General features: G+C 40.7%; 1 protein-coding gene across 1 annotated transcript in view; it reads left to right on the top strand.

The window, feature by feature from the left end:
- Positions 1–333: 333 nt before the first annotated feature.
- tmem178a.L (transmembrane protein 178A L homeolog) overlaps positions 334–12,473 on the top strand; it is a 59,320-nt gene continuing 47,180 nt past the window's right edge. Inside the window, exon 1 of the mRNA XM_018262946.2 lies at positions 334–1,464. Within this exon, the coding sequence (XP_018118435.1) occupies positions 1,044–1,464 (421 nt within the window). The 5' untranslated portion in view covers positions 334–1,043. The remainder of the gene's footprint in view (positions 1,465–12,473) is intronic.

Here is a 12,473-nt window from a genome sequence, read left to right as displayed (position 1 = left end):
ATGAAATAGGTGAAATGGTCAGAAACAAGAGGGCCCGCTGACACTTGGGCCCACCGGGAGTTTTCCTGGTATCCCGATGGGACAGTCTGACACTGATACAGCGTTGGACTGGCCCACCGGGATACCAAGAAAACTCCCGGTTGGCCCAGGTGTCCGCGGGCCCTCTTGCTTCTAACCATTTAACCTATTTCATGGTCATTCCCTATTTCTTTTTGGGAAAAAAATGTGTAATAATGAAAGAATATAGTAAGTAGATATAAAAAAGACTAGGAGAATAAAGAGGTTGAGTGACGAGAGGAGCACTAATAGTTTGGAAAGTGGATCCATGGTCTAAGGTGTTCTGGTGGGCCCCTGGCATCCCAGTCCGACACTGCTGACTGATGTGAAGAATGAAAATAAAGGAATAGAAAATAGATACTAGAGTAAGACAGAGAGAGGTGAGTTGGGAGGCAAGAGAATATTGCTGAAGTAAGGAAGGGAGACTGCTGGCAAAACCCCCAAATGTAACAGATACACAGTCGTAATAAATATGTTCCAGGCTCCAACTAAGTGCCAGTCTCTGCTCTGCTCCATGTGAGAGAGTGAAGAGCAGAGAGCAGGGGAAGGTGGAGCAAGCAGGAGAGGAATATAGGGAGGGAGAGGTGAGGGGAAAGACTGTGCCTATAGAAAGCTGCCGCCTGCAGTCTCCTCTGTGAGCTCCAGAGGAAGGAATACAATACACTGAGCTGGGCCAGCCCTTGCACAACCCCGGCATCTTGGTGCTGCCACTTGCTCGGTGCTGCCAGTTGCTGGTGCTGCAGTTAACTGCTTGCTGGTGCTGGGCTGGCTGGTGCTGGCTGGAGCAGGCAGGTGACACGATGCAGACTTGGGGATACAGGCAAGGGGCAGCCTGTGTGTTTGGGTGATTGCACATTCCAGCAGAAGGGGTCTCTCCATGGGTGCAAGGGCTGCGAGCAGGGGAGTGCGTTGCTGCCTGTATACGAGCCGCCGACCCCCAGTGCCAACTGCTGCCGCTGTCTCGCTGTGATGCTGAATGAGGAGCCATGGAGAGCCGCGGCTTGGTCACTGCTGTCAGCCTGACTCTGAGTATCTGCTCGCTGCTCCTCCTCGTCACTGCCATCTTCACCGACCACTGGTACGAGACGGACACCCGCAAACACAAGGAGATGTGCGACAGTCAGGGCAACTCCGACCCCACCGACCAGAAGAACAGGCTCATGCCGCTCTACCAGCTGCCCTTCCGCGGCGACCCCTCCAAGACTCGCAGGTTGGGGCTTCTCTCTCCTGCTTCGGCTGGGGGGGTCAGGGAACCGGAGGATCTGCTGGAGAACTGGAGGTCCCTGTTGGGTCTGGGGGTGTTGGAGTCGGAATGCGGGCGCCCCCTCTTTTCTACCTACTCCGGCCTCTGGAGAAAATGCTACATAATGGGCATCGACAAGGACATTGACAACCTCATCATCAAAGGTGGGCACTGAGCCAAGTAATCAGGGGGCGAATGGCACCACTTACACTGCCTGGGGCACTGCTTTACTGCTTTACTGCTTTACTGCTTTACTGCCAGGCGCTAGTGCAATTCTGCTGCTTAAAGGGCTTGTTCACCTTTGAGATTAACTTTTAGTATGATGTAGAGAGGGATATTCTGAAACAATTTGCAATTGGTTTTCATTTTTTAATATTGAAGTTGTTTGAGTTATTTAGCTTTTTATTCAGCAGCTCTTCCATTTGTATTTTAAGCAATCTGGTAACTAGGGTCCAAATGACCCTAGCAACAATGGACTGATTTGAATAAAAGACTGGAATATGAATAGGGGAGAGTCTGAATAGAAGGATCAGTAATAAAAAGTAACAATAACAATACATTTGTAGCCTTGTACAACATTCGTTTTTTTAGAAGGGGACATTGACACCCATTTTAAAGCTGCAAAGAATCAAAAGAAAAAGACAAATAACTATATAACTATAAAAAAAAATGAATAATGAAAACCAATTGAAAAGTTGCTTAGAATCGGTCTGTCTATTAAAAAATAAAAGTTACCTTAAAGGTGATGGAGCCGGTGCTCCTTTAATTGCTTTGGGGTTAATAATACAACTTTTACCATTAGCTTGGGGGGAGGGGTATTAGGGCAGTCTGACACCTTTCCCTGTAGCACTGGCTGCCCTCTTGGCTGCAAATGAGTTCCCTGTTTGTGTACAATTTAATTGAAAGCAGATTATAATATTATTCCTTATAATAACTGGGTCAAAACAGGCCACTTGGGAATAAAAATGTCCCCAATGTATTGATTAGAGCTGGAGGGACATCAGCTGCTCTGGCAATGAGGGGAATGAATATCATTGCACTTTACCAGAGACTGGGGGCAAATGTTGCTCCTGTGACACTGACTGAAGGCAAATCATGATGTTGTTAGATTTCTACAGAGTGTGTCCTGCTCTTCTAACTCCTTATTAGCACTGCTTGGGGGCACACTGGGCTCTCTATTAATCCTTCTGTTGTACAACTCCCTAGTGATGGGTCGAATTTCTCCCGAAAAATTTACGGGAAAATTATGAAATCGGAAAGTTTCACGAAAAAAAAAAATGAACATTTTCAAGGAAAAATCATGAAATCCGGACATTTTCATGAAAAATTGGAAATAGACGCTTACGTCCAAGCTAACGCTGGTGTTAAAGTCAATAGATGTCTGAATAGTGTTTTACTTTGATGTGAGCGACTTTTCGGACAAGCGTCCAAATCATTTTTGACTTTGCCAGCGAATTTTCGCGGGAGATTCACAAATTTATTTGCCGGCAGGTGAAACGCAGAAATTCACTGTGAATTTGTGCCAGGCGAATTTATTCACCCATCACTACTCCTCATCTTATATACATATGGTGCTCACTCCTATACATACATAGATATACACACACAGGCAATGGGAAATATTTATTTGCCTATCAATTTGCACCTATTCTCCTATGAATTAATACATTACTGTAACAGTATACATTGTATACATTGGGACTTGTATAGAATTATATATGGGCTTGGGAAAGTCAGTCTGAAATTCCATTCTAAAGAAGGACGCTTTCGCCAAGCAATATATATATATTTAAAATGAAAATATAAATGGAAACTTAGTACAGATTTGTAGCATACACCTTTGCTGGATGCGTATGATTGCCATGTACTGTATATTGAGTCTCTAGTCTATGAAGCATGTGGAGGGATGAAGTTAATATGATTGGGTTTCAGCAGGACCTGACAGATGGAGGAGACTTAGGGAATGATGCTTGGCTTCCTCACAGCCCTTATGGCTAGCTGCATGGTACTGTAACACCGACTGCTGTTGTGCCAGATGCCATTCCTGCCCTGTAATCTCATACACAGCTAATAGTGTTTGTAAATAATTTCAGCAAGTGCATATAGTGTCAATTCCACTTGCTTACCTCACTTGCTTCACATTTTTTCAAGGAGATATAAACCCCAAAATTAAATTTTGGCTAATTAAAGAAAATGTCATTCTAGGCAACTCTGCCATATACATTCATTAACTATGTTGTTTGTCAACATAATTAATATTGACGCCAATCCCTTTCTGCACTGCTGCCTCTGACTGCGTCAGGCTTGCGTGCATCTTCGCTGGTCTGTTAATTAACTGGCTTCTGCTACATTGTTTCAAAAGTCAGAGCCACAAGGGCAGTGAATACAAAGGGATAGACGGATATTGCTTTCTAAATAGCAGTTTTATTTACAAATACATTTTGGTGACAAATATTGCAAGTTGCTTGGAATTAGGCAACATTTACATTTTGTTCACATCCTCTTTAATATAGGTCTACAAATTTACAGTATTCCACCATCCCAACTTTTTTTTTGGCCCCCCATACCAAATCTTTAGGTACTCTGATTGTGTAAAATAGATTTGCTACCAATTAAAGTCATAACTGTCCATCATACGAGTATGTGGAATGATTCTATGCTTTGACTCAACTCGCAGCACTTGAAATGCAGAAACAAAAATATTGTTCAGTGTTTTACTGTTACCCAGGGATCTCCCTAGAATAGCTCCCAACAACAGGAATACACGATGGCCACAAAATCACGAGAAGAAATAAAGACAATTGGATATACAGTACAGAAAGAGGCTTCTGGACATACTATTTTGGGAAAGCAATAGCTCATGTCCTTCCCTGTTTACAGGATGCATTATGTTGCGGCATGTAAGTAGCAGTTGAAACTGATAAGGACAAGAATAGCCATAATATCTGTTCTTCACAGATACATTTAAAGAAGCAGCTTATATGTATAAAATCTTCCATGCATATTCATGTGCTGTGTGCAGTAGCCCAAGGGGACCTTATTATTTCATCTCACCCTGCAACACAAACGTATATAGCAACATGTATCATCAGAACCCCTTTAAGGGGGTTGTTCACCTTAAAAATTAACTTTTAGTATGATGCAGACAGACTATGATTGAGACAATTTGCAGTTGGTTTTAATTTTTTATTATTTGTGATTGTTGAGTTATTTCGTTTTTATTCAGCAGCTCTCCAGATTGCAATATTATAAATCTGGTTGCTAGGAGTGGAGGTCTGGGTGACTAAATAAAAGGTCCAGGCGCAAGCAGGAGCGGATAATTTGTGAGCAAACTACTGCCCAGTTAGCAGCTTCTAGTACTCCTAGTTTGTCCATTGTGCCTAAGCAAAACAATTCTGGCTGGGTGCAAAATAATTGTATAAAGGTCTCTGAGAGTGGGACTGTCTGACTGACTCTGTAGGGAGTGAGGGAGGGGGCAGCCAGACAGGCTACAGGACCAACCAAGGCTACAGCTGAGCAAAAAAAAAAATTGATTTTCATCTGGGTGCAAAATAATTGTAAAGGGTTTCTGAGAGTGGGACTTTCTGACTGGAAGGGAGTGAGGGCAGGCTGCAGGACCAAGGCTACAGCTGAGCAAAACAGTATCTACTACTCTTTACTCATCTCATTAGCCAACATCCAAAGTATATTCCTGAGCGAGGGGGCAGAGCAGGTTAGAGGAGGAGAATGATTCCTAAGTGATTAAGGGGATGATGCAGCCTTACTGTTAATCTTTTAACAACCAGAGTGGCAGGTATCTAAAGATTTCAAAGGGGCTGTTCACTGATTTAATTTTTGTGGGGAGGGATTACATGTCCTTTAAAGAATTTAAAGGTTCAGTGGCTTTAGGAAAATAAGGACTTTGGGTACATTTCAATATAATAATCCACACTGGTATGTAGTTTGTATTTACTTCAGAATCTCTAATACCATGATTTCCTGTGCAGATAACAAATAGCCATTTAGAATGCAATTCTCTATTTACTGAGGCGTTCTGTGCCATTCACAGCTCCCTATGTGCTTCTAGAAAAGTATTGGTTTTATTGTTACTTTAACTTGATTTGTTCAGCTTCTTGGGTTGCACAGGGACATGTTGCACTATCATTAGTGTGCAATATAGAGGCCTGACTGTTGGTGGACTACAAATCCTGGCAGGATTTAAAGACTGCATGTAAAACATTCCATATGAGAGCTGTTTTTAAAGGTATTGTGAACAGGAAAAGTTATTGTTCAAGAAGCTGCACTAGAAAGGGAGAGATGGTTCTTATAGTAGCAGTGGGTTGACTGTAGATTAGCAGGTATAGTAGGAGAGATGGTGCCTATAGTAACAGAGGGATAATAGTCTCTGGTAAGGGACTGTGACTGTGGGATAGCAGGTATAGTAGGGAGAGATGGTGCCTATAGTAACAGTGGGATAATAGTCTCTGGGAAGGGACTGTAGCTGTTGAATAGCAGGTACAATAGGAATATATGGCACCTATAGTAGCATTGGGATAATAGTCTCTGGGAAGGGAGTGTGGCTGTGGGATAGCAGGTATAGTAGGGAGAGATGATGCCTATAGTAGCAGTGGGATAATAGCCTCTGGGAAGGGAGAGTGACTGTGGGATAGCAGGTATAGTAGGGAGAGATGGTGCCTATAGTAGCAGTGGGATAATCGTCTCTGGGAAGGGAGTGTGGCTGTGGGATAGCAGTACAATAGGAATAGATGGCACCTATAGTAGCAATGGGATAATAGTCTCTGGGAAGGGAGTGTGGCTGTGGGATAGCAGGTATAGTAGGGAGAGATGGTGCCTATAGTAGCAGTGGGATAATAGTCTCTGGGAAGGGAGAGTGACTGTGGGATAGCAGGTATAGTAGGGAGAGATGGTGCCTATAGTAGCAGTGGGATAATAGTCTCTGGGAAGGGAGTGTGGCTGTGGGATAGCAGGTATAGTAGGGAGAGATGGTGCCTATAGTAGCAGTAGGGATAATCGTCTCTGGGAAGGGAGTGTGGCTGTGGGATAGCAGGTACAATAGGGATAGATGGTGCCCATAGTAGCAGTGGGATAATCGTCTCTGGGAAGGGAGTGTGGCTGTGGGATAGCAGGTACAATAGGTATAGATGGTGCCTATAGTAGCAGTGGGATAATAGTCTCTGGGAAGGGCACTACCCTCTTAAGTGGAAATGGAAAGAGGCAAGGTGGCAGAACAGGTACAACTCAGGGGAGTGTGAGGTCAGACAATGAATTATTGCCTGTCTGACCAACTAAAACTACAGGGCACCATGATTGTGTTATTACTTTGCATACTGACAGCTTACTTACAACACAGACCACTGAGTTATTCATGGCCAATGGCATTACAATTGCCTTTAAAGAGATACTGACACCAGAAAGTATATCTTTTTTACATCTATCTTAATATTGGCCTTCCATGCTACTTATCATTTTGCCATAAAGTATTTGCCCGATGCTTTTACATTGCCTATCCAATTCCCTGTGTTTGTCTATGAGGGGGCTGCCATACTTGTGCAGCAGGAAACTTGTGCATTAGAAACTTTAACTGACAGGCTCAGAAGGGACAGTCAGGTTGGCAAAAAAGTCAGGTGTAGGAACTTCAAGTAACAATTACTTACAAAAACAAACGTCTCAGCAAGAAACAACATGACCTATAGGTAACTTTAAATGTACATTCATATTTTAAAAAGTAGTTTTTTAGTGCCAGTATCACTCTTAAAGGGATACTGTCATGGGAAAAAATTTTTTTTTCAAAATGAATCAGTTAATAGTGCTGCTCCAGCAGAATTCTGCACTGGAATTCATTTCTCAAAAGAGCAAACAGATTTTTTTATATTCAATTTTGAAATCTGACATGGGGCTAGACATTTTGTCAATTTCCCAGCTACCCCATGTCATGTGACTTGTGCTCTGATAAACTTCAATCACTCTTTACTGCTGTACTGCAAGTTGGAGTGATATCACCCCCTCCCTTTCCCCCCCAGCAGACAAACAAAAGAACAATGGGAAGGTAACCAGATAGCAGCTCCCTAACACAAGATAACAGCTGCCTGGTAGATATAAGAACAACACTCAATAGTAAAAACCCATGTCCCACTGAGACACATTCAGTTACATTGAGAAGGAAAAACAGCAGCCTGCCAGAAAGCATTTCTCTCCTGAAGTGCAGGCACAAGTCACATGACATTGGGCAGCTGGGAAATTGACAATATGTCTAGCTCCATGTCAGATTTCAAAATTGAATATAAAAAAATCTGTTTGCTCTTTTGAGAAATGGATTTCAGTGCAGAATTCTGCTGGAGCAGCACAATTAACTGATTCATTTTGAAAAAATTTTTTTTTCCCCATGACAGTATCCCTTTAAGGCAAAGTTTTAAGGCAGCTGAAGCAATGGAATTTATTTTGTTGTAATCATTTTATCCAATACCTCTTTGAAGCACAAATGAGTTGTAGTAGTTGCATCCTTCCAATAAGAGTCAATTAAAAGCCTGTGTGCCATATATATTAAGCTAGTGTACGCCAAAGCATCAGCAGTATATCAATAACAGTAATAATATCCTTAGCAGACCCACAGCTATCAGTTGTCTTTCAGTGACAGTAGGAGAGGAATTTGTAGTTGAAGATGGGAGCTCAAGGAACATAAGGAAAACAATAAAGTAAAAGTCGAATGCGAATAGAAAAAAGATAAGATCAAGAAGGGAACAATCTGAGGGTTTTATCTACTCTTTCCAAGTTTTACTTAGATTCATTCATTGTATTAACATTACAGAGAGATATGTAGGGCCACAGCATGCTACATTATAAAGGAAAACTATACCCCCAAAATGAATACTTGAACAACATGGTGGCATGATTTTAGGGGGCGGCATGCTTCCCAATCATACCCGCATTGGTTCAGAAACACTGGGGATGAGCAGGTGATATGATAGTTTTTTTAACTTCCTGTGCGTCAATCCCCATTGCACTGGTCCCAATGATGAAAATTTGAGCAAATAAAAGGGAGGGGACAGGGGCGACCGACTACAGCGGGCCCAGTGTCGGACGGGCCCACCAGGATACCTGGAAAAGTCCCGGTGGGTCAAGGTGTCAGTGGGCCCTTATGCTGCTAGACATGTGGCCTATTTCATGGCCATTCCCTATTTCTATGAGAAGTGGCTAAAGAGATGGAATAATAGATTATAGTATGTAAAGAAAAGAGACAAGGAGAATAAAGGTTGAGTGAGGAGAGGAATAATTATACTACTAAGAGTGGGTCCTTGGTCTAAGATTAATTGGTGGGCCCCTAGTCAAAGGTTTTTGGGTGGGCCCCTGGTATCCCAGTCCGACACTGAGCGGGCATAGGGGCCCGCTCAGAGCCATGCTGCCTCAGAGATCACCTGACCAGAAATACTTCAACTCTAACTGTAACAGGAAGAATTGTGGAAGCAAAAGACAGAACTCTGTCTGTTAATTGGCTCATGTGACCTAACAAGTATGGTTTGGTTTGGTTTGCTTGTGTGCACCGTGAACCATACGATCCCAGGGGGCTGTCCTTTCAATTTATGATTACCTTATGGTACATGCTACTAAAAAAGTATATTATTATGAACATGGTTTATTTAAATGAAGCAGGGCTTTACATATGAGCTGTTTTATGCAATATCTTTTTTATAGAGACCTTCATTTTTGAGGGGGTATAGTTTTCCCATTAATAGAATGTTCCAGTTCATTGAGAAATTGAAATCAAAATGTATTGTGAATTTTCCTGTTGTGTGCCAGTTTATAATACGCAATGAAATTGCTTAACAACCATCTGCAATTTATTTAGCACTAATGCATATCAAAGTACTGATCCAAATGAATATTCATAGATTCACACTGGCATAGCAGTCACATACCAGAACCAGAATTAATAGGCTATGCTTAGTGATTAGAGTCAATTCTACATCCAGCAGCCGTTGCAAATGGAGAATATCTTAATACAGACCAAAACTGGACGAGAGGCAGGAGAATGCTATTTCTGCCTGTTTTTGGATGAATTTATAGTGTTTAGTGCGTGGAATATGTCACACGGGATCTCTTTTGATGTTGTAGACACGGTAGTTAATTAAGATGACGACATTGTCCTTTCATGTCCTAAAAAATCTTTAGACAATTATATTCACATTATAACATAACAATCTCTATTACAAATATTAACATACAGATTGGCTAATGCTTACATTATTTATGAGATTAGCTATATAATTGGTTTGCTTTTAACCTCAGAAGAGCATAAACAACTCCTTCTAACGTCTATAAAATATTCCCAGTAAACTGCTGTGGTGTAATTGAAAGTCCCCATCACATAAGCACACACACATATTGACATATTCAGCAGTTCTAAAGGTTGTTGCAAAGTCGTAACTGACAGTCCGGAAATTATTTAACCTCAAGTACAACAAACATTGTGAGTGGTCGGAATGAAACCTGATTAAGGCAACCTTGTCTCCTGATTGTTTGTATGGGAAAAAGATTATTTCAAGCAACAAATAAAACATCTGCCCTGCAGTAGTGATAAAAATCACCATTCCAAATCTGGGATCTCTTATCCAGAAACACAATTTCCAGAAACCATCCCCCACAGACTCAATTTTAAGGCAATAATTACATTTTTTTTAAATGAATTTCCTTTTCACTGTTATAATAAAACCTTACCTTGTACTTGAATGGTAACTAAGCTGCATAAATCCATATTGGTGGCAAAACAATCCTATTAGGATTATTTTGGTTTTTTTATACATATATGTTTCTATATTGTAGGATTCCTTTATTTATAAGCTCAATTTGAGAATAGCAATATATATATATATATATACATGATTAACATACAGTATATATGTATATATGTATATAGCAAAAGATATTCTTGCACAGTGTTTCTTGATGACATGTTATAATCGATGCAAATTGATGTCACTTGTGTCACAACTCACCGAAAATTCAAACACAAATACAGGTATGGGATCCGTTATCCGGAAACCCGTCATCCAGAAAGTTCTGAATTTTGGAAAGGCTGTCTCCCATAGACTCCATTTTATCCAAATAATCAGAATTTTTAAAAATGATTTCCTTTTTCTCTGTAATAATAAAACAGTAACTTGTACTTGATCCAAACTAAGATATAAATAATCCTTATTGGAAGCAAAATCAGCCTTGGGTTTATTTATTTTTAGTAGACTTAAGGTATGAAGATCCAAAAACCCCAGGTCCCGACCATTCTGGATAACAGGTCCCATTCAATACAATGTAAACTATGAGCATTATTGAAGTTACTTTGGGGTTCCACGACCTTTATTAAAACAGTCGGCCATTATATGGTCATAGAATGGCTCAGTGACTGCTGATATCCTTATAGTACAATTGGGGGTACAATGATGTCTATATAAGATATGTGTGTCATCGTGCCATTCTGTTAAGATAATATAGAGTAGATACATTATTCTAATTTTAGTATGATTGCATTAATCCTAATAATCTGTACAGCCGTACCTTGTTATGCTGCAACCAATGACCCTTGTAAACTGTGTTTTTTAGGCTCTTGGTACATGCATGTTACTTTTTAAACAATGTTGCAAAATTCTTAGTTCCCCAGCACAGTCTGAGCCACCAGGGCAGAGAATAGAAAGGGACAGACAAACACTTCTTTCAATAGCATATTACAAATAATTAAAAAATCCCAATTTATGTATATTGCAAAGTTGCTTGGAATTTGTTTTATTAGCTGAAAAAACATTTTTTTGGATTGACATTCCCTATGCTACAGGTATATGACCTGTTATCCAGAATGCTCCGGGCCTGGGGTTTTTCCAGATAAGAGATCTTTCCTTAATTTGGAGCTTCATAACTTAAGTCTACAAGAAAATTATGTGAATATTAAATAAACCCAATAGGCTGGTTTTGCTTCCATTAAGGATTAATTGTATCTTAGTATGGACAAAGTACAAGGTACTGTTTTATTAATACAGAGAAAAAGAAAATAACTGTAAAAAATTTGGATTACTTAGGTAAAAATGGAGTCTTAAGAGAGATGGTCTTTCCATAATTCAGTGCTTTCTCGATAATGGTTTTCAGGATAAAAGATCTGTACTATATTTTCTGATTTTAATGTATTCCCCATAGAAATAAGGTAGCCAGCGACGTAACTAGAGGGGGGCGGGCCCTGGCGCGGGACGTGCAGCCGGGCCCCGCCCCCTCCGTACGGGGACCCCCTGAGGGGGTGTGGGCCCTGGCCCAATCGCACCCCCTGCTCCCCCGGTAGTTACGCCACTGAAGGTAGCTCTCATTATTTTTTACCAATTTAATGCGGCCCTTCATATCATTTAAGGTTAGGTTGGCATGTCTGGCATCGAGTAACAAAGGTATCTTTAGATACTTTATTACCTGATTATCTGAGTCTCAGTTAGACCAACAAGAGTGTTGGATTGGGACACTTGGGTAATCTCAGCCTGAAAAAGGCAATGATTTGAAAAATGACTGCTTTGTGGTTTCCAAGTTCAAAAAGCATTGGCCTGCTTTTTGATATTTTCTATATAGGTGCAGGTGCTCCAAGCCCATTAACATGACAACTTGATGAGGTAGGTGTGAATACAGAGGGTTCATTTATTTTAAGGAATAGCTCAATAGTAAAGTCAGTGGATTCATAAAAGGAGGACTGGTTTCAGTTCAGGAGTCTTCACTTCACTTTTTTTTTTCTAATGTGGCTTAATTATAGTTCTTCCCATTGACTCTTACTAGAGTTATTGTGGTGGTGATGCTTAATAGTTTGACTCATTTCAATAGTGATGTTTGGCTTTTGATCATGATAAGCATGGGAGGCTTTAGTGAAAAATGATTGAGAACCAAGATGGTCCCTATGGGTGAAGAGTAAAATAACAACCTGGTTTATCGGAGCCACTACATAAATAAAATATATAGTACAGGTATGGGATCCATTATCCGCAAACCCATTATCCCGAAAGCTCTGAATTTCTTAAAGGCCGGCTCTCATAGACTCCATTTTATCCAAATAATCTAAGTTTTTAAACATGATTTCCTTTTTTTCTGTAATAATAAAACAGTACCTTGCACTTGATCCAAACTAAGATATAATTAATCCTTATTGGAAGCAAAACCAGCC

This window comes from Xenopus laevis, chromosome 5L, assembly GCF_017654675.1.
Source record: "Xenopus laevis strain J_2021 chromosome 5L, Xenopus_laevis_v10.1, whole genome shotgun sequence".
In the NCBI taxonomy this organism is placed as follows: domain Eukaryota; kingdom Metazoa; phylum Chordata; class Amphibia; order Anura; family Pipidae; genus Xenopus; species Xenopus laevis.
This window is presented reverse-complemented; position numbering and strand designations above follow the sequence as displayed.